At 31.6% G+C, this 19,717-nt stretch overlaps 1 protein-coding gene across 2 annotated transcripts; it reads right to left on the reverse strand.

The window, feature by feature from the left end:
* Window positions 1-9,408: 9,408 nt before the first annotated feature.
* On the reverse strand, window positions 9,409-19,401 carry LOC111714369 (ferritin, lower subunit). Of its 2 annotated transcripts, none has more exons than XM_023489460.1 (8): window positions 19,298-19,401; window positions 18,578-18,679; window positions 17,249-17,339; window positions 16,780-16,851; window positions 13,901-14,008; window positions 13,191-13,265; window positions 12,314-12,426; window positions 9,409-9,558 (listed from the first exon to the last, which is right to left on the reverse strand). In XM_023489460.1, exons 2-8 carry the CDS (start codon window positions 18,676-18,678, stop codon window positions 9,510-9,512), a joined length of 609 nt encoding a protein of 202 aa, XP_023345228.1. In that variant the 5' UTR covers window position 18,679; window positions 19,298-19,401; the 3' UTR covers window positions 9,409-9,509. The 2 variants fall into 2 exon arrangements, with proteins under 2 accessions (XP_023345228.1, XP_023345229.1); XM_023489461.1 differs by lacking the exon at window positions 19,298-19,401 and adding an exon at window positions 19,168-19,234.
* Window positions 19,402-19,717: the final 316 nt, after the last annotated feature.

A 19,717-nucleotide genomic window follows, 5' to 3' on the forward strand; every position in this document is an offset into this window, starting at 1 on the left:
AAAAAAACTACAGGCCCCCCAGCGGGAATAGGGTTAAAATATCAAAGGTATGAATTATCAGGTTACAAAGAATGTAGGGATTATAGTTTTTGGCAAGTATTTAGTTATCTACCTCCCCCCTCCCACTTTTTCCTTTTTCCTTTTTTTTTGTGATCATATTCATGTATTTTTGTCCAAATGAAAGAAAACAGTCATATTTCTTGCCTTTCTTGCATTTACACAAAAGAATTGAACATATTATCATAATCATATTTTCAAAAACATCTTTACATCTTTTACCCTTTTCATAAAATAAACTCTAGCAGACATAATAATATAATGGCTTTTGAAATTAGGTATTACAATGCTAATTCATAACAAAGACGATATCGAATCCGTCACTGAATTCCCATGTTTTTTTGGTTTCAAATATTATTATTATTATTATTCATTCGACTGTCACCTGAAATTATGTTTGCAGTTTAAAAGTACATTTTTTGCATCTAGATATAAATACATTAAGAATAATGAGTCTATAAAAGGAGAGGAAGATAATTAGATCTTCTTTGGTTTTAGTCTAATAATTTGCGGATTTTAATCCCCCTTTTCGGGGATTTTCATCTGCTACAGCATAAAGTCTCTTTTTATAGAGACTGAGAGTATTACGAGAAGGGGGGGGGGGGTTTAAAACAATACATTGTATAGATATTAGATAAGATTGAGTGAGGTATGGGAAAGGAATCTAAAGTTCTCACGTTATATCCCAGATGGAATTTTGACCATAAAAGACCCCACACAAGGATTTAATTTGGATTTTTTTCAGATTGGATTAATCGCAACTTTTGTCATCAAAACCGACTAACCCAAGGCTAAATAAACTTCGACGGTTTAGAAATAAAAAATAGTACATATGTAAATAAAAATCTGATTTCAGTATTTTTGAACATTGCTTATATCTATTTGATTCCCATTTTTTTTCTTAAAAATAATTTTTTTCTTTACTATGCATATCATATTAAATTAGGAAAATTTAAACTTTTCCTAGTTTTTTTGCTTCATTATCAAAAACATTTTAGTATTTTTTAAAAATGTACAAAGAAAGACACCCTTGCAAGCAATTACCAAAATTGTCTTTTAAAATTTNCCCCCCCCACTACTCCGTAACTCCGTATTCCCTGTTGAGGCTGAGTGTTTAAGGTTTGCTGAGCTGGTTCCTGCTACCATCAGCATTAAAGAGACTTATCCCGATTTTCAAGCTGGTTCCTGCTACCATCAACTATAAAAGGATTTAACATCATTTTCAAGCTGGTTCCTGCTACCATCAACTATAAAGGGATTTAACACCATTTTCAAGCTGGTTCCTGCTACCATCAACTATAAAGGGATTTAACATAATTTTCAAGCTGGTTCCTGCTACCATCAACCATAAAGGGATTTAACATCATTTTCAAGCTGGTTCCTGCTACCATCAGCATTATTAAACTGTTAAAGGTGATTTTCATTAATTACACACTCTAAATTTCGACATTATAAAATGGTTCATTTGGCAGCCAAAAATTGAGAGAAGGCCCAAATTTGCACAAGTTTTAAGAATTTTACTGCAAATGTTATTTGTTGTAATAATTTAAATTTTAATCGTTTATTTTTGTTTCAATAATAATTATTTTTTGAAACCTCTTTCAAGATTTTAATTATATTCTAAGAATCTTTATTTCTCACAAAGTCATAAAAATGAAATATTCAAATATCTTTCATACTTTCTATTGAGTCAGCCTTATCTGGCGTTTTAAATTCTAAATTATCTTTTTTAAGAAACTAGAAATTCAAGGCGCTTCGCGCCCTTCTTTCTAGCCTTAGAGGGCGCTTCGCGCCCATCTTCTAAATTAGTTGTGAACATGTTCTCTTTGTGTACATCGTAAAACAAAACAAAAATAATTCGCGGATTTTNGACTTAGAGGGGGGGGGGGGTCAAATTGACCAGCATATTCTGGTTTTCAAGTACCCCAGCAGAGATAGGGTTAAAGTCCTGAAGAAAATAAATCCGAAGAAAAAAAACAAGAAAAAAATCTTTTGAAAATGAGGTGAAGTCCGAGACGTTTACATAAAAAGAATTTTGCTCCTATGCATCTGCATATTAAATATAGCCAGGGATGTTTTTAATATCAAGCCCTTTGTTTTTCATGGTTGTGAACATCCTTTGTTCCCATGCATTTTCCACTATTTAAGAGGACTTTTTTGTATCATACTGGGACCAGAAAAAAAGTCCTAGAAAATAAAGTCTTAAACTAGTAGGACTTTATTTTCAGAGTCTTTTATTTCAAGGACTTTTTGCCACACGACTTCTTTAATGCCAAAATTATGGACTTTTTTCAGAGAACTTTTTTGGCGGTTGGCATAGCGCTGATAGTGTACTGCAGACTTTGTTAAAAATTATATCTGTTTAAAGTGAAGGTTTTTATAAAGCTTGTATGCACAAATTTTGCAATTGAATTTAACCCCCCCCCCCTCTATGGCCTATAATGGAATTGATTTGGGAAGAAATATATTTATATATATAATATATATATATATAATTATGAAGAAAACTCCTTTCTAGTTGATTTCCCCTTAGTATTACAAGATGCTAGATAGAACCTGTATAGAATACAAATTTACTCTACTTAGATAATTTTCTTCGTTTTCACTTCTTCTTCTTGTTCTTGTTCTTTTTCTTCTTCTTCTTCTTCTTCTTCTTCTTCTTCTTCTTCTTCTTCTTCTTCTTCTTTTTCTTCTTCTTCTTTTTCTTCTTTTTCTTCTTCTTCTTCTTCTTCTTCTTCTTCTTCTTCTTCTTCTTCTTCTTCTTCTTCTTCTTCTTTTTGTAGTTCTTCTTGTTCTTTATCTTTGCATCCCAATATATCCATGTATGTAAAAGCCTAAATTAATGAACCCCTTGAATGTACAACTATTATTAATCTATCCTATACAAACTAGATCTAGGTTGAGTGTAGGTACTGTATATACAGATATTTAGTTTGATTTCCCGCCCTAGGCCAACAGCATACAGGTGGTCCATGGTATAATGACATAATCTATCCAAGCCTCCACCCCCTCCCCTTCACCCCCCCCTTCATCTATCCCCAAGCTGATTTGGTCTGATCGCACTGCACGAAACTTTTCAATATTTTCCAAATATCAGCTGCATCCGTGAGCGCATTTTTAAAATTTACACAGATATTTTAGGAATGCATTTTAGTATTAAAGTCTCAAAGGGAACAAGAGAAGTATCTAAAAACTCTTAAAAAAGTCCTTTAAAATTAGAACAGAAGCAAGAAACAAATTAAGAAATTATGTAAGGAAATAAGCTAGATCTAGAACTTGAACTAGAACTAGAACTAGAAATAGAACTGAAACTAGAACTAGAACAAGAACTAAAACTAGAACTAGAACTAGAACTAGAACTAGAACTAGAACTAAAACTAGAACTAGAACTAGAAATAGAACTAAAACTAGAACTAGAACTAGAACTAGAGCTAGAACTAGAACTAAAACTAGAACTAGGACTAGAACTAGAACTAAAACTAAAACTAAAACTTGAACTAGAACTAGAACTAGAACTAGAACTAGAACTAGAACTAGATCTAGAACTAGAACTAGAACTAGAACTAGAATTAGAACTAGAAATAGAACTAGAACTAGAACTAGAAATAGAAATAGAACTAGAACTAGAACTAGAGAACTAGAACTAGAACTGAACTAGAACTAGAACTAGAACTAGAACTAGAACTAGAACTAGAACTAGAACTAGAACTAGAACTAGAACTAGAACTAGAACTAGAACTAGAACTAGAACTAGAANAGTTTGGGGAATATATAATATAGAGATAAGGGAAAGTTGGGTTTGATGACATTGGGGACAATTTATCTATCAAATGATTTTCTTTTACTTTCTCTTTACAAAACCATCTTTATATAATCTGGTTTAAACGTCAACACATCGGGCCTAAAATTTTTGTAAAATCCTCCAAAAAATGTGAAAAAATAAAATCCGCCAATCAAAGCAGGTACAGAAAAATAAAATATTTTGTTTTATGTCGTAAAAAGAAAAATGGCAAAATGGCCGGGACACAAAAATTTGAAAGAATTTGATCTTACGCAACTGTAAATATGATAATTATTATCTTAATTATGGTTTAATTAGATTTTCAAATTTACTAATCAAATAAATAATTGAAAATATTTTTATCATATTTAAAGATTTTGTCCTAATATATAAAGTTTTTAATAATCCAAATTTGAAGCAAAGTTTAAAGATATTCAATATATTGTGTAGAAAACTTTCTTTTTAAAAAGAGTTGAATAAAACCTATGTGAACGAAAAGGGATATGCACTTTATAAATATAATAGATATTTGAAGATATTCAGGAAGGGGGGAAGGGGAGGGGGGGGAATGAAGGAAAGGGTAAGAGAGTTGGGGATGGAAAGGTATACAAAGGAAGCGGAAAGAAGATGAAGGCAGGATATGCCTGAAGGATATGCAGTATTTAAACCTATAAAATATACAGTATATAAACCTGTAGGATATACAGTTTTTTAACCTTTAGGATATACAGTAGTATATATAAATCTATAAAGTATACAGTTTTTAAACCTTTAGGATATGCAGTATTCAAACTTATAAAATATACAGTATATAAACCAGTAGGATATACTGTATAAAAACCTATAGGATATGCAGTACTTAAAACATAAAGAATTTAACTATCATACTTCTTAAATACTCTGCAACTGTCATTAATAATTTCAACTAAAAGGTGTAGAAACTAAACAGTGTATCTAAATTTTAAATTCAATTTATCAATTTTACATAAATTACCAGAAATGTAGTTAGTTACTCCAAATATGGTTTGCTCCAAAAATGTTCCAAATTGTTAAAATACTGGATGAGGAACTAGGGCTGACAGGAAATGATTCTTATGTTTTGCACAACAGAAGAAAAAGGAAGAAGAAGAGAGAGGGTTAGAAGTTCGAAGGAAAGATGATGTGGAAGATAGCGAATAAAAACACACTTTTTAGCCATTAATTTGTTAAAAGGTCGAGCAGCGCTGACATCTTGATAAATACAAGTCAACTTGAAAAACTGTAATAAGTATAGGGTAAGAGGGTTAGCAACAAAGGATGCGACTTCAGATACGACTGTACGGAATTTACACTCTCTGTTTTTTACATTCATGAGTTCCTACAAATGTTAACGTGCTTCTTTCTCTGTAATATTATTAAAAAAGCCTGTCTAGAAGGCTATGTATTCAAGACAAAGATTGAATTAAAAATGGAATCGTAGGATTTTAGAGTTTCATTTAGTTTTTTACTGATTAATTCTTAAAAATTAATTTTAAAAACAGGTGTTTTTTAGTTCTAAATTGTACATCTCTACGGCTAACACGTAAGTTAGTATGATAAATTCAAATATCAAGGCGTTTAACTATTGAAAGTGTTTTCACAGAAACTTTGCATAGCAGTCTGTATCGTTATGTGCTCTATATGACAATTGAAACCACAGACTACTCTCTTTTCTCTGATTGAAACCACAGACTACTCTCTTATCTCTGATTGAAACCACAGACTACTCTCTTATCTCTGATTGAAACCACAGACTACTCTCTTATCTCTGATTGAAACAATAGAAATGCCAAGACATTCTTGAATCAACAGTTTTAAACTTCAATCCCGAATATTTTAATGAATTTAATTAATTGAAAAGGTCGTTGAACTACCTAGCTCCGGTTCAAATCCTGAATCACTAATAATTCTTTAACTTTAAATTTAAGATTTGAACTGGTGATAGATAGATAAGCGTTCTAGCTCAAATTCATTAAATTAGATTCCATGTTTTAGATAACTTTTAATTTTCGAAATGTAACAATTTACTCTTATCATCTTAAGACTGATTCTAATTGAACTTTCAATCCAATTCGAGGTTGCGTGATTTTTCAAAACCGAGTGCCTAATTCTTACTTTTACAATCTAATGGTTCATCACCGATTTTTACATTCATGGTTTACTTTAAATGTTTACTTTCTCTGTAATATCATCAAAAAAGCCTGCCTAGAAGGCTATATATTCAAGACAAAGACTGAATTTTACAATGGAATCGTCGGATTTTAGTTTCAGGTTATTTTTACAGTTGTTAGAATCTAAATCAGAAAGTACGCACATTGCCCCAAAGGTTGTAAAACGTTCAAACAAAAATCTACTTAAATTTTACCGATTCCTTCTACTAGATTAAGCTGAAACTAAGTTTTTTCAAATTCTAAAACTGGCGACGTGAGTTAGTAAAGATAATTAAAAAGAACAAAAAAAGAACAATTTCCATTTTACTAATCTACAACTTTCCATAGCAGTGCCAGTCTGAATCTTTGTATGCGCTATTAACAATTTGCCCTATAGCACTCTCATTTTTGACACTATCATCGTCAATTTTTTTACTTTTAATGAATAGAAATTTAAAGGTTTTTTGTAAATTTTCTTTTTATTCCTAGGGTACGCTACAGGTCGGTATAAAGCCCGGTCTGTGTAAAAATCAAAAATAGCCCATAACTTTTTTTTGACAGATCTAAAAACTATATTTTTAAAAGCCCTTTAAAAATGGATGCGATAAATTTGTCACTCTCTGATGTTCGTTTTAAACCAAAAAAATATTTTTTTACATTTTTTTGGCATTTTTTCAACCCTGCCTAGCACTCAAGTTATATAAGTTATCGATCTAATCATTTTTCATTGAGCTGGCCTTGAAACATTGGGCTTTGAACACGCATTTCAACCCTATACCTATTCCCTATAAGGCCTTTTTTTTATAACAATAGACATTCTTATTAAGAGTTTTAACTTGCGCCTCACCGAATAATTTGAATAACCATTGGCTGAATTTAATTCTAAACAACCTAACGCCGATTCAAATCCTCATGAATCACAAACTTTGAATTGTTGATTCAAGATTTGAACCTGAAGGAGTAGCTTTTTCTGTTAATCATTCAATTAGATTCCATGTTTAAGATAAATTTTCATTTCTAAATGTCACAAAAAATTTCCTCTCATCATCGTAAAAACTGATTCTAATTATAAATTGAACCAACTGTCGAGGTTGCGTGATTTTTCATTTTAATTTTTTTATTGTAATGTCAATACCGATTTTCGAATTAATTATTTCTTTTATATTAAAATGAATTGCTTTTGATTTGATTTGATTTGATTTGATTTAAAAAAAAGAAGTGTAATGTTTAGAAACGATTATAAACCAATAAGTCGATTTAAAAGACTGTCCTTGTATTTCAACTGAAACTGTATTTTTTAATCCTCTATCTGATCATTAGAAATATAGAAAAAATCTTTGTTTTATCTACCTGGAAAATTAATTGTTTCTTTAAAGTGAAACCACAGTGGGAAATTATCAATTTTTGTAGAATAAATTATTTAATTCTTGATTAGTCATTTAAGAAGGGTTACTTGAAAATACGCGTACATTCCCTTTAAAGTGTATAAATCTGTTTATTCATTATTGGATGACTTTGCATTATAAATTATAAAACACTTCTACGCTAATTCGATAAATATCTAAATGATGTGTTTATTGTTCATAGCACGCAATGGATTAATGGAAGTAGTGGAGGGGGGGAGGGGGAGATTCAAAAAAAGTTATATGACGCATTATATTGCACCACACTTATAGGATGGATCGTTTCTACTTAATTGAAAAACGATCGTTTTGTTTTAAAAACGACGATCGGTTCTCGTTTTTAAAGAAAAACGATTGTTTTTCGTTTTTAAAGTGGAAAATTCGAATGGTTCAAAAACGAAATAAAAAACTATATTTTTTCAATCGTTTTTAATAACGTTTAACAACCCTAACCCCACATGCACCATACAATAAGAATCTGAAAAATTGGAATTGTCCCCACGAAATTTTTTTTTATAAAATCCGCGAAATGTTTTCTTTCTTTTTGTTTTACATACAAAGAGAACATGTTCACATTTGAAATATAAGATGGGCGCAAAGCGCGTTAAAAGCGCCTAGTAAAATAAAATCTTATATTGTGAGTGTTTGGTTTTACATATTTTAGCCCCCCCCCCCCCACCTTCAAAAAACAGCTTTCTTATCAAATTGTAAAATGTTTTTAATACTTAGTTGGGACACACTTATTATCCCACAAGGATTAAAGGTTGTTTGTATTCAAATTGTTTCCTGCTTCAATGATGTCAAATTATAATATCAAGGACCCCCCCCCCCTCCCCGGGGTAATTAGAGTAATTAGATAATTAGATGATTTGATTACTAGCATACAATTATATCCCATCTAATGAATCCACCTGTCAAATTATACTAAATCAGGTTTCCTTTGAAATGAATATGCTCATCATAAAGTTAAGGTTTAAAACATTTTATGATAGATTATTTATTAAATTATATTTTTCTAGGTTTCTCTACAAAAGTGAATTGCGGATTTGCAAATACAGGGTGTCCCAATAAACATGGGAATTCAGTGACGAATACGATATCGTCTTTTTAAATAATCCTTGATTTAGTATAGTCATACCTACCGAGAAAGCTTTAATCTGTAAGAGTTTCGTCTGCTATGTTCACATTTTGTTTGTTTATGTTTTGACTGCATTCGGGTGTACTTAGTAAAACAAGAAAATTACATTATACAAACAGAATACACTTGACCGTATTCAACTTGCGGAGACATTAGGAATAGGCACATCTTTACAGTTTTACCCTTTTCATAAAATATTATGGCTTTTTAAATTAGGTATTACAATGCTAATTCATAACAAAGACGATATCCAATTCGGCACTGAATTCCCATGTTTTTTGGGACACGGCCTGTATGCAATATAAATACAAAAAAGGAAATTCTAAGAATTAAACTCCAGGTTTAAGGTAGAAAAACGTTTATATCTTCCTCATTTTACGTACCCCAGTTCGCGGTTTAAAGGTTACTTTTGTATATGGAACATACTTATTCATTAATTATTTTTTTTTGAAAAACGTCATTTCATTTCAAAAAGGGTCGGGCCTATAAGCGTTTCCAGCGTGAAAAAATCACAAATATTATGCGAAATTTTTTAAAGAGTTTCTTTCTTATTTTGAACTTTTCTTCGCGAAAATGAATTTTGCGAAAGGAAGCAAAAACTATGCGGAAATTTTGTGGGGGAAAAAACTAAATAAGCGACTAATTCGCAAAAAATCGTTTTTTTTCTAGAAACGGAATGTGAAAAATGAGAAATTTTCTGTAGAAAAAAATAAATTCCCAATACTTGCGTAACGATTTCCCCATTTTGCGGAAAACCCTATCAGGGCATATATAGGCAATACGTCACAAATCTTTTTCCCCTTAGTTAATTACACCTGTAGAATAAATTCCTATAGTCTTAAATAATTTACTATACAACAATTTGAGAGGAAAGGTATAATTTTTATTTTTAAATCGAATTCAACATTTTTATCGCATCCTTATTTTTCTACTTAGTTCTTGAACTACATCATGTTGTGGTTTTACAATTCTTTGTTGAACATCCATTCGGCAAAGTCTCCATGGCCAACACTGAAACAAATAGCTGTTTTGTGTCATGAAACATGATCTTTAGTATGTTTTTCATTGGGAATGTTTATTGGGCTTAGGGTTTCCAGCGAACGAAACGTTTCGCGAAAAAATGGGAAAGTTTACGGTCGCATTTCGCAAACTTTTTCACAAAATTTCGCATTTTTTCCGCGAAAATAATTGAAGCGAAAACGAAGCTAAATTTCGCGAAAATACGAAATGCGCGAAAACATTTTCGCAAAATGCGAATATTTCTGAGGATGCAACTTCATGTACAGGACCGTGCAAGTTGTATAGTGTTCATTACAGTTTATAGACGAAAAAACGGGTCAGTACACCAAACGAATTATTTCTTTCTTGCAAAGATTAATGTGTGATATTTCAAATTTGAAGTGCGCTCTGCCCATCTTATATAAGATCAATCTATTAATCAATGTTATAAAAAACAAATCTAATCAGTACCAGCTGATAAATAAATAAAGAAGTTGTCGGTATCGACCGATAAATAAATAAATAATCGGTACCGTTAAATAAAGAAAAATCTAATCAATGACGGCCGATAAACAAGAAAATCTCCTAGACAATGTTCCAGGTTTAAAACAGCTGAATCATCACAAATATTGAACATTTTCAAACATTAGAGAAAAATAATGATGTCAGCAAAATTGGAAAAGAAATTGACTCTAACTAGTAGCAATAGGTAGTGCTGGGCACGTTTGACTTTTTATTTCGTTTGTTCATCAATCGTGAACAATCGATTCGTTTTTTTTTCATCGTTAAAAAACATTGATTTTCGAACTCATCGTAAATTTGTAATCTCTTTCGTCCATTTCCTCAATAAGCGATTGTTCAGTAAAAGTTTGCTCGGAAAAATTGTTTGTTCAAAAAACTTCAGTTGTTTAAAAATTTGTTCCAAAAATATCTATCATTCAGTAAAAAACAATCATTTTTTGAGGTTTGTTTAAACGATTTTAAATTGTTCATTCTTGTTTTTTTTCCGTTCGTTTTATCATTTCTCTGAACGATCCATCGTTCGTTTCTTTTTTATCTAAACGCCAGTATTGTCTACGAACAATTTGTTTTGTTCATAAAAATTCAATTTGTTCACAAAAATGATGCCCATGTCTAGCAACAGGAAGATATAAAGAAATAAAGATTTTGATTTGGTCTCAGGAAAATAAAATAATAAATCAAATCTAATTCTAATTTTAGAAGAAAATAAGTCTAAAAAATTAATTATTAACAATTTGGAAAGAAAATAAAGATTTAAAATCTTCATTTAAAACTGGAGGGAAAGCAACAAAGAAAAAAGGAAAAGAAATTCAGCTATTTAGACTTTTATATTGGGTCTGCACAAATAAAAAAACGCAAAATATACAATTGGAGTGAAACCCATCTTATTTTGGAATTCAAAGACGACGAGTAAAAATTTCTATAAGTAATTAAACGAGAATGGTAAATCTAATCCTAGAATGATATTCTGGAATGAAGAAACCAAGAATGATATTCTGGAATGAAGAAAGCAAGAATGATATTCTGGAATGAAGAACCAAAGTGTATTTTATCCTTGAAACATTTCTGGCTTCAATGATGTAAAAGAAGATTTATTAATCATGGTTTGCCAATTTTGTGCATTAATGTATTAAAGTGCATCAAATTATGTCATTTTTTTCTACAGTCATTTTTCATACATATAATTTTTCTTACTTCATAAACCCTGCATATTATTTGTCCTACAGTAAGAGGAAAACGTCATTTGTCCTTCAAATCATTTGTTCTACACATCATTTGCCCTACAGTAAGAGGTAAACGTCATTTGTTCTACACATCATTTGCTCTACACATCATTTGTCCTACATATTATTTGTCCCACATATCATTGGTCCTACATATAATTTGTCCTACAAATTATAAGTCCTATGTATCATTTGTCCTACAGTAAGAGGAAAACGTCACTTGTCCTACAAATCATTTGTTCTACACATTATTTGCCCTGAACATCATTTGTCCTACATATAATTTGTCCTTCATGTCATTTGTCCTACATGCCATTTGTCCTACATATTATTTGTCCTACATATCATTTGTCCTACATATCATTTGTCCTACATACCATTTGTCCAACATATCATTTGTCCTACATATCATTTGTCCTACTTATCATTTGTCCTACATATCATTTGTCTTACATACCATTTGTCCTACATATTATTTGTCCTACATATCATTTGTTCTACATAGTATTTGTCCTACATATCATTTGTCCTACATATCATTTGTCCTACATATCATTTGTCTCCCACAGTAAGGGGAAAACATTGTTTGATCCACACAGCTTTTTACATGAAGCTTTAACCTGACGTAAACATGCTGAATTGTCTGATTTTCACAGTGCAAAATAACGTGCATAATAACGTGCATAATAAATTGCAAAATAACGTGCTTAAGAAATGAAATGTGCTGTAACAAATTTACATTATTCTTTATTGTATTCCATTCAATCCTTTCATATACCGTTTTTTCCACAACATTTATTAGAATTTTAAAATATTTTTTACTACACAGTCAATAGTAAGTCGACTTTTAGACTCGAATTATGATTTTAAATAGTCCAGTGAACAGGAATCACAGCAATTGTGCAGTGTAAACAGACCCATTTAATAAGTTACTAGTAAAGCTATTTACTTTGTAACATCATAAATTCACTATTGCTTAAATATCGTGATCCTATTTTACAGTTTTCTGACTATTACTGTACCTGAATCTGTCCAGAGTGTTAATAAGTCCCGCCAGATGTCTCTGACCGCTGAGCTGTTCCTCTAACCAGGTTCCGGTCAACCAGTCTACTGCATGTGGGTCATCTTCACCTTCCTGCAATAAAGGTTAACAGTCAATTTTGAAAACAAAAAAAATTCCAAGGAACTGAGTTTTGGTCATATACACAAATTTTTTAATCCCTGTATCTTTTCAACCTAATGCTGTAAGCCTTTAGTAATTTAAATATACATTATTTGGTCTAACATAATTCTTAGTTTAAATTTGACATTGGGTTGCAAAGATATATGGATTAGAAAATAAGAGGCTTTGGCAAAGACTCAATTTCTTTAACTATTTTTTAAATGGGCTGTTCAAACAATTTCAAGTGAGCGTCTAAAATTGAATAAGTTCATGCATGGGTCAGGCCTGAGGAAAAAAGTAGAGGTTATAAAACCTTTTTTTCTCTGTGAAAATTTAATATTTTCACTTGCTGCGCTTTATTAAAATGACAAGAAGGAAAGTCAGGGATTTTTTTCTTCATTTTTAAGAATGTAAAAAGAAGATTACTTCCTCATTAGGCAGAGAGTACCTTTATTAATATTATTTTTGACATTAATTAATTAATTAGCATATTGAAACAAATACTAATAAAAACATTGTGATGATTTTAATCTAAAACTCTCTACGATTAAACGTATCAATAACATATTTGAGATAAAATCAAATATATTTGCTACGATATTTGAAACATTAATTAAAGATAAAATTAGAAGCTTAGTGAAAATGTTTTGTTATAATAGAACGTATTTTAAACCCTGCATTTTACTAATAAGAATATTTTCTTGGAAAAAAGTAAGTATTATCTAATTTCACTTGACCTGCATACATATATCAATCATTCTCTTCATACTCCCACTCACGGCCTTCTCCATAGCTAGAGCATCTCGTAGAGCCTAGAATACAATCTAATCATCGTTTAAGCAAAAAAAATCAAATTCAGTAAAATCTAACTTACTTACACTGACAATGGGGTTAAAGTCCATTGCTACAGATAACCTGTTAAAATAGATTCTAAATCTTGCTTAATACATTGTTATCTTATCATTAAAGGAATTGAGTCTTTGCAACAAATCCCATTTAATACACTTTGTGTAAAAATTTTGAAAATTTGCCTTTTCATTATTGCAATATCAAGTTATTAAGCAAAAAATGTGCAAAACAAAAAGTGCGCGAATTAAGATAATTTATACAATTTTAAAAAGTCCTAGCTTTTAATCTTGTTAAAGCTATCCGTGCGAAAATCTATGCAAAATTTCTTCGCTAAATTGTGAAATCTGCTTTTTTTGTCCATGGCGTTCCAATTAGCTATAAAAAGTTGAAATCCAATGTTCGGAAGTTGGTCTAAATATAGATTTAGTCTGTTAAATGTAAAATAAGGCATTCAGGCGTTAGGTATAAGAACCCCGCTTTGAGCCTAAAATGATATATAGGGATTTCCAGTGTCCATTGCTATAAAGACGACATTTTTCGTACATTGGAGCGCAACCAGAGTAATTAACCTTAATAGACAACCTTGGTGTACACTTACCTCAGAGACATTTTCCCAAGTATTCTTGCCTAGGATAGGTTTTATGGGAGCATCCCCGAAGAAATCATTATCATGATGTCCTCTCATTCGAAGATAACTGATAAACTCCTGAAAATAATTAAGTTTCATTGCTAACTAAACTTGCAGAATGAGAAGGTTAATAAACTGAGTCTCAACCAAGTATTCTAATGCCTTTAGCTTTGCAACCTGATGGTTTAAGCCTTTGACATTTAATACTTAGGTTATTTGATATAACAGGATTCACAGTTTGAAATATCTAAGGTCTGCATTATTAGGTTGCTCAGATATAGGTGTTATAGAAAATCAGAGTTTATGGCAAAGACTCAATTTCTTAGAGCGACATTTCTGGCACGACTTTGCGACCTCGTAGGTTCTCTAGCTATGATTTTACTTACAATAGAAAATTGAGAATAGAAATTTATCCAGCAATATTTTAAAATATCAAACCATTTTGTTTCTTCCCAATATCTATTCAATAACAGGAGTTATGAATGTATACATATCACTTTAGTTTCAGTAGAAGTAAATACTTCTTACTTAGAAATGATAGCGCCGATTAAAGAATTCATAACTCTGGATGGATAATGAGATAGATAGAAAGATAGATGTTACCGCCATACTATTTCTATTGGTTCAGAATAGACAACAAACACATAACTGAACCCTGAACTACTCATACAGAAGTGATATAGGATTTCAGTGTAAAGTGCAATTTACTTCAGTTTAATTTGATTTGTTTAATCATCACTAATCTCAATATCAAAATATGAAAAATATGATTTACACCATCTTTAATTTTCTTTTTACAAAATTGGGAATACATTTTCCGTCACAACTATCTTTTACCCCTTATCTAAGAAAAAGCGAGAATTTACAGTTTAAAATTCATAGCAATATGTTTTATTTGCTTTATTAAATTAAATATCTTTTGATGTTTAAAGTAAATCTGGAAACAAGAAAGAAGAACTTTATCAATTCTTATCGGAGCAGAAGATATATTGAGAAGAGGCCGAGAAATACAGCCAAGGTTTGCAAAGATACACTGTAAATTTTGAACATGAATCTAACATTAAAAATATTCCCTTTAGATCAAAACTTTTTAAGGCACTTATCATTCATATTGAATTATTATGTGCACAGTTCAAAAAAATTACGTTCTCATGATTTCTTGAACTTGTAAAATATTAAAATATTAAATATTAAACAGGAACTGGAACAGGAACAGGAACTGAGTTTTTGCCACAAACCCGGATTTTCTAATCCCAATATCTTTGCAATTCAATGTCGGAGACCTATGATATTTCAAACTATGAATTCTTTTAGATCACATAATGACAGTTTGAAATATTGAAGGTTTACACCATCAGGTTGCAAAGATATATGGATTAGAAAATCAGAATTGGTGGCAAAAACTCATTTCCTTTGATTCGCACATGAATTAATTAAAAATTAATCAATAATGAGTTGCCATTTTTGGCCACCAGATTACGCAAAAGTGGCATTATGAGGAGGGTCCAAAAGTGGCATTATGAGGAGGGTCCAAAAGTGGCATTATGAGGAGGGTCAAAAAGTGGAATTATGTGGCGCCATTTCATTCCTAATTATTACACATTTTATTTATTTAATCAGATGAACATTTACTGGCCATGTGAATGTAATGTTACATTCAGAATTTTTGATTAAAATGATAAAAATCGGAATATGTCAAGTTGCTTGGATTAAAATTATGCTAAAATTATTTTCATAAAAGTGACCAAATCACTGCATTAATAATGATTTTAAACATTATATACAATCTTGAAATTTACAGTGAAGAGATCTTTCTTGAACGCAAGCGTCAGCACAATTTCTCTCATCTTTCAAGTTTCAAATCAAGAAGCATCTATATAACAAGTTTATTAACTATTAAGGTCTTTTAAGAAGTATTTGGTGCATGCCCTAAAGGTTAATCTTCCCAATCCCTGCTGGGGTACTTGAAAACCAGGTTTCGCTGGGGGGTGGGGGGGGGGGGTTCAACCCCTCCTCTAAATCCCATGTTTTATGTCCAAATATGACAACCTCAGACCAATACTTTTTGAGTTATGTAAAAAAAACTACAGGAGGGGGGGGGGGGGTTAAATTGACCGACCCTCCAGCAGGAATAGAGTTAAAGGGACTGTAGAGACATAATTTAAGTAAGTGATTTACTACAGCGATAACCCAGAAAACTCTGAAATAAAAGACGACTTTTAAACTCAAGTTAGTTCAATGACATAGCAAATGTTAAGTAAGTAAATAGACCCCTATCAATTAAATTACTAGTAAAAATATTTACTTTGTAACAATATCAAAACGCTTAATAATTTCGTCATTCTATTCCATTGTTTACTGTCGTGCTCTGTCTTAGCAAAATTAAGACAAAGAATATAATTTACAGAATTCAACACTTTTCCAGTAAAAACAAAGTAATCCCCCCATTGTTGCTGTGATAAAGGTTGTGAATCAGGCATGCCATGCACTCTTAAAATACAGGACAACTTGAAATCACGTCGCAAGGTGGATTAGGGTCAATTTGAATTCGAACCGGACCGACTTTTTTGTACTGGCCTTAGTGACGTGCGACATGTACCGCCCTATCCTATACTTTGCTGGCTCAGATTCAACTTTGATGACATGGCCAGACTTTTTGTATTACCCGGGCTACTATTGGCCAATTTGACATCCCGCTAGCTTAGTTTGTTGTGGTCTTTGATCAATTACTTCATTGAATATACTTTATCCAAGGCTTTTATTATTGTTAATGAAGTATGCCTTAACTACGGAAAAAAACCCTATTTTCTGCTTCGTGCGATCATTTAAAAATAAGGATGATAAAAAACCTTGGCATGCTGTCTTTCTTCGTCAGCATGCTCCCAGAACATGCCAGCAACACCGGGGAGGTTGTAGTTGTCCTAAAAATAAATCAATAACAGCATGCAAAGTATGCAGGTTTTGTCCTTTTTTTTGATAATGATATCCATAGCACTAACATTGAAAATTTAAATAAATTTATTTCTGACTTGAGGAATGACGACTGAGGAGTGAAATTGCTCCGCTTTTTCATTCCGATCGTACATGAAGCGGAGATCGTTAGCATAAACAGGCCGGTTGTGGCAGTTTTAAAACTCCCATGAACGAATGATTTAAAGTCCGCATTTATACAAAACCGGTGTATAGAAAGAAATTTTGTTCCTGGGGGGGGGGGCGGTAAGTTGGACCAAAACTTAATATGATCCTACAGAGGGGGGGAGGGGGCGCAGGTAGGGCCAACCATCCTGTTGACCCCTCCCTTTTAGGTATAATGTCTACCTGAGAAAACTGAGCAGCCATGAGTAAATATTGAAGACTAGCTTCAAACTCCATCCTTACTTGACCAGAGAGAGCATTGACACAGGACTCTCTGATTTCAGATCAATTCAGATGGTTTAAGAATTGTAAACTTTATGCAAAATAACGAAAAAACTTTATATCAAAGCAATGAAGATAATTTTTTTTCTCAAATATCTATTGTTGTTGTTGTTTATCAAGCTATTCAAAATGTTCTCATTAACCTGGTTTAAATTTTACTTTTAGTTATTAAAAAACTGCAATTAGATTTTTATAGTTTGAATAAAGGGTGTCCCAACATGAACTTACAAGTTGAGAGATGATTTATTGATTGTCTTTTATCTTTGAGATTTATCTAATAGCAAAGAGTACAGGCCCATNACAAACGTACACAGAGTGAACAAAGCAAAATTTTCGCAAAACAAATAAAGAAATTTTTTTTGAAAGTTTTGCTTTTTTCTAAGAAAGGAATGTGAAAAACTGGGAATTTTCAGAGAAAAAAGTTTTTGCGATTTTCCCATTTCATAGATTAATATGCTGTCTCTCAACTGTCAATCAATCAAACAATCAGACTTTTAGAGACGCCCTATATGACCACATCACAATCTCATGATGACTTCACTAAGGTGAGATTAAAATCATGGTTTACAATTTGCAAATGAAGCTATTTAGTCTTTTTAACAAAATTCTGCTTTTAGTAATCCATTAATTATTCAAATTTTGGCTAAACTGTAAACCAGCACGGTTTCATATCTGTGATTCTGTATACATATATAGTGAGTTGTTCAAAGAATTGTAACTTCTGAGGATCGTCATGATTGCGTGAAACATTATGTTTAGTATAATTCTTTTTTAATAAAAAATGTGAAGTTAAAAACTGAAATATATAGTGCTGTACATAGTTATTATAGAACAAGGACTCAAACCCAAGCAAGGGTTTAATTGTCCGTTAAACCAGTTTGGGACAGCAAGTCAGCTGGACTGGGTAGGAACAGATACATGATAACGGTTCATGGGACGCAGAGATTAATGGATCGACCATGTTTAAACCCCTGATAGAGTTGTGTAATATGTAAATAATTGCATTATTATTAAATTCTGTTTAGGCTATTTACTTTGTAAGCTTCAGTACTATTTTAATCTTTGAAAAAATTGTCTATACTGCAGAGGACATCCAACATTTTGCCAGGCTACCAATCTTATCTATCAATCATAATTTCAGTCTAAGTTAACTGAACGTGATTGGTGGTTTGCATTGTTTCAGAGAAAACCTTCATCAAACTCAATCAATTAATGAATAGATGTGAATTCCTGTAGTTTGCGGCATCCCCCGCGGACACCGGGTCAGTACTCTCTGAGCTGCAGGAGCAGGTTACAGCCCCGACCAGGGCGAACAAAACAATCAACTTCATTCTAAATATTTTTGAAAAATAATTTTCTTGTATTTTTATATCATACTAGAAAAAGTGCCCAGCATTGCCCGTGTAACTTTAAAAACGACTGAAAAAAATTGAATCTTGAGTGAGACAAATTTTTAGTCTCAAAAAATGTCAGCCAAATTTGGTCCGGCCATTTGGCTAGCTTTAGCCTTTAGCTTTATTATACAGATTGTCGTTGTCTATCAAAAACATGTGTAGAAAAGTTGTCATTCATTTACAACAAAATCTATTGTTTTTCATAGGTATGCAATGTAAAGTGTACGTTAAAAAGGAAGGGGAGCACTGCCCCCTTGAACATATAATTTTCAGGATTGTTTTAAATAGCATTTCTAAATTATGAAACAAGCCATTTTGAAATATCAATCTTTAGAAGCCCTGCACAAAAAAAAATCTGTAACAATTATTATTTCTAAAATCGGTCAAAATTATATTATAGAAAATGAGGACCATGGATCCTTTTACCTTCTAAGGGCCAGTGAAGTTAGTGTTTAGTCGCAATTCATCAAAAAGGAATTTTACAAGGATGTTGAGCTTAACCTCAAGTTCCAAGTTCAGAAATGTAATTTATAATTTGAATTCTAAATTCTCTCACCTTATATCTTCCTTTTACTGATTATACTGCTCTGAGTATGAAGTATAAAGGTACTGAAGGTATTATCTATTCAACTTGTTTCTTATCTTACAATTATTATCTTCTGACGACCAACTGTATTCGTGTTCATTACATTTATTATTTCAGGATTTTATTGGATTTAAATTTGCAGATGTAAATTTTGATTTAGAATTTAAGCTTAGATTATGTATAAAATATCATTTTTTAATTCATCACGGATAAAGTTGAACACTTTTAAAGTACCCTAATTTTTTACCCCGTTTTCTTAACTTTGGCTCAAGATCAGGCTCTTACATTTTAAAAACTCAACAAAACTGTCCAAATTTAATAAATGTAGTTCTCGTTTTATTAAAACTACAGTGATAGTCTAAATAACCCCGAACAATTTTTATTGATTGA

This window comes from Eurytemora carolleeae, unplaced genomic scaffold (assembly GCF_000591075.1).
Source record: "Eurytemora carolleeae unplaced genomic scaffold, Eaff_2.0 scaffold1426, whole genome shotgun sequence".
NCBI classification, from domain to species: domain Eukaryota; kingdom Metazoa; phylum Arthropoda; class Copepoda; order Calanoida; family Temoridae; genus Eurytemora; species Eurytemora carolleeae.

Bases quoted from the DNA above. Each gene is read 5' to 3' on its own strand.
- LOC111714369 (XM_023489460.1), bottom strand. From the start codon at position 18,678: ATGAAGTTGATTGTTTTGTTCGCCCTGGTCGGGGCTGTAACCTGCTCC. The intron at 16,852-17,248 runs GTAGACATTATA...ATTTATTTTTAG, and splicing joins TGGCTGCTCAGTTTTCTCAG to GACAACTACAACCTCCCCGG. The intron at 13,266-13,900 runs GTAAGTGTACAC...ATTGTATTCTAG, and splicing joins CTTGGGAAAATGTCTCTGAG to GCTCTACGAGATGCTCTAGC.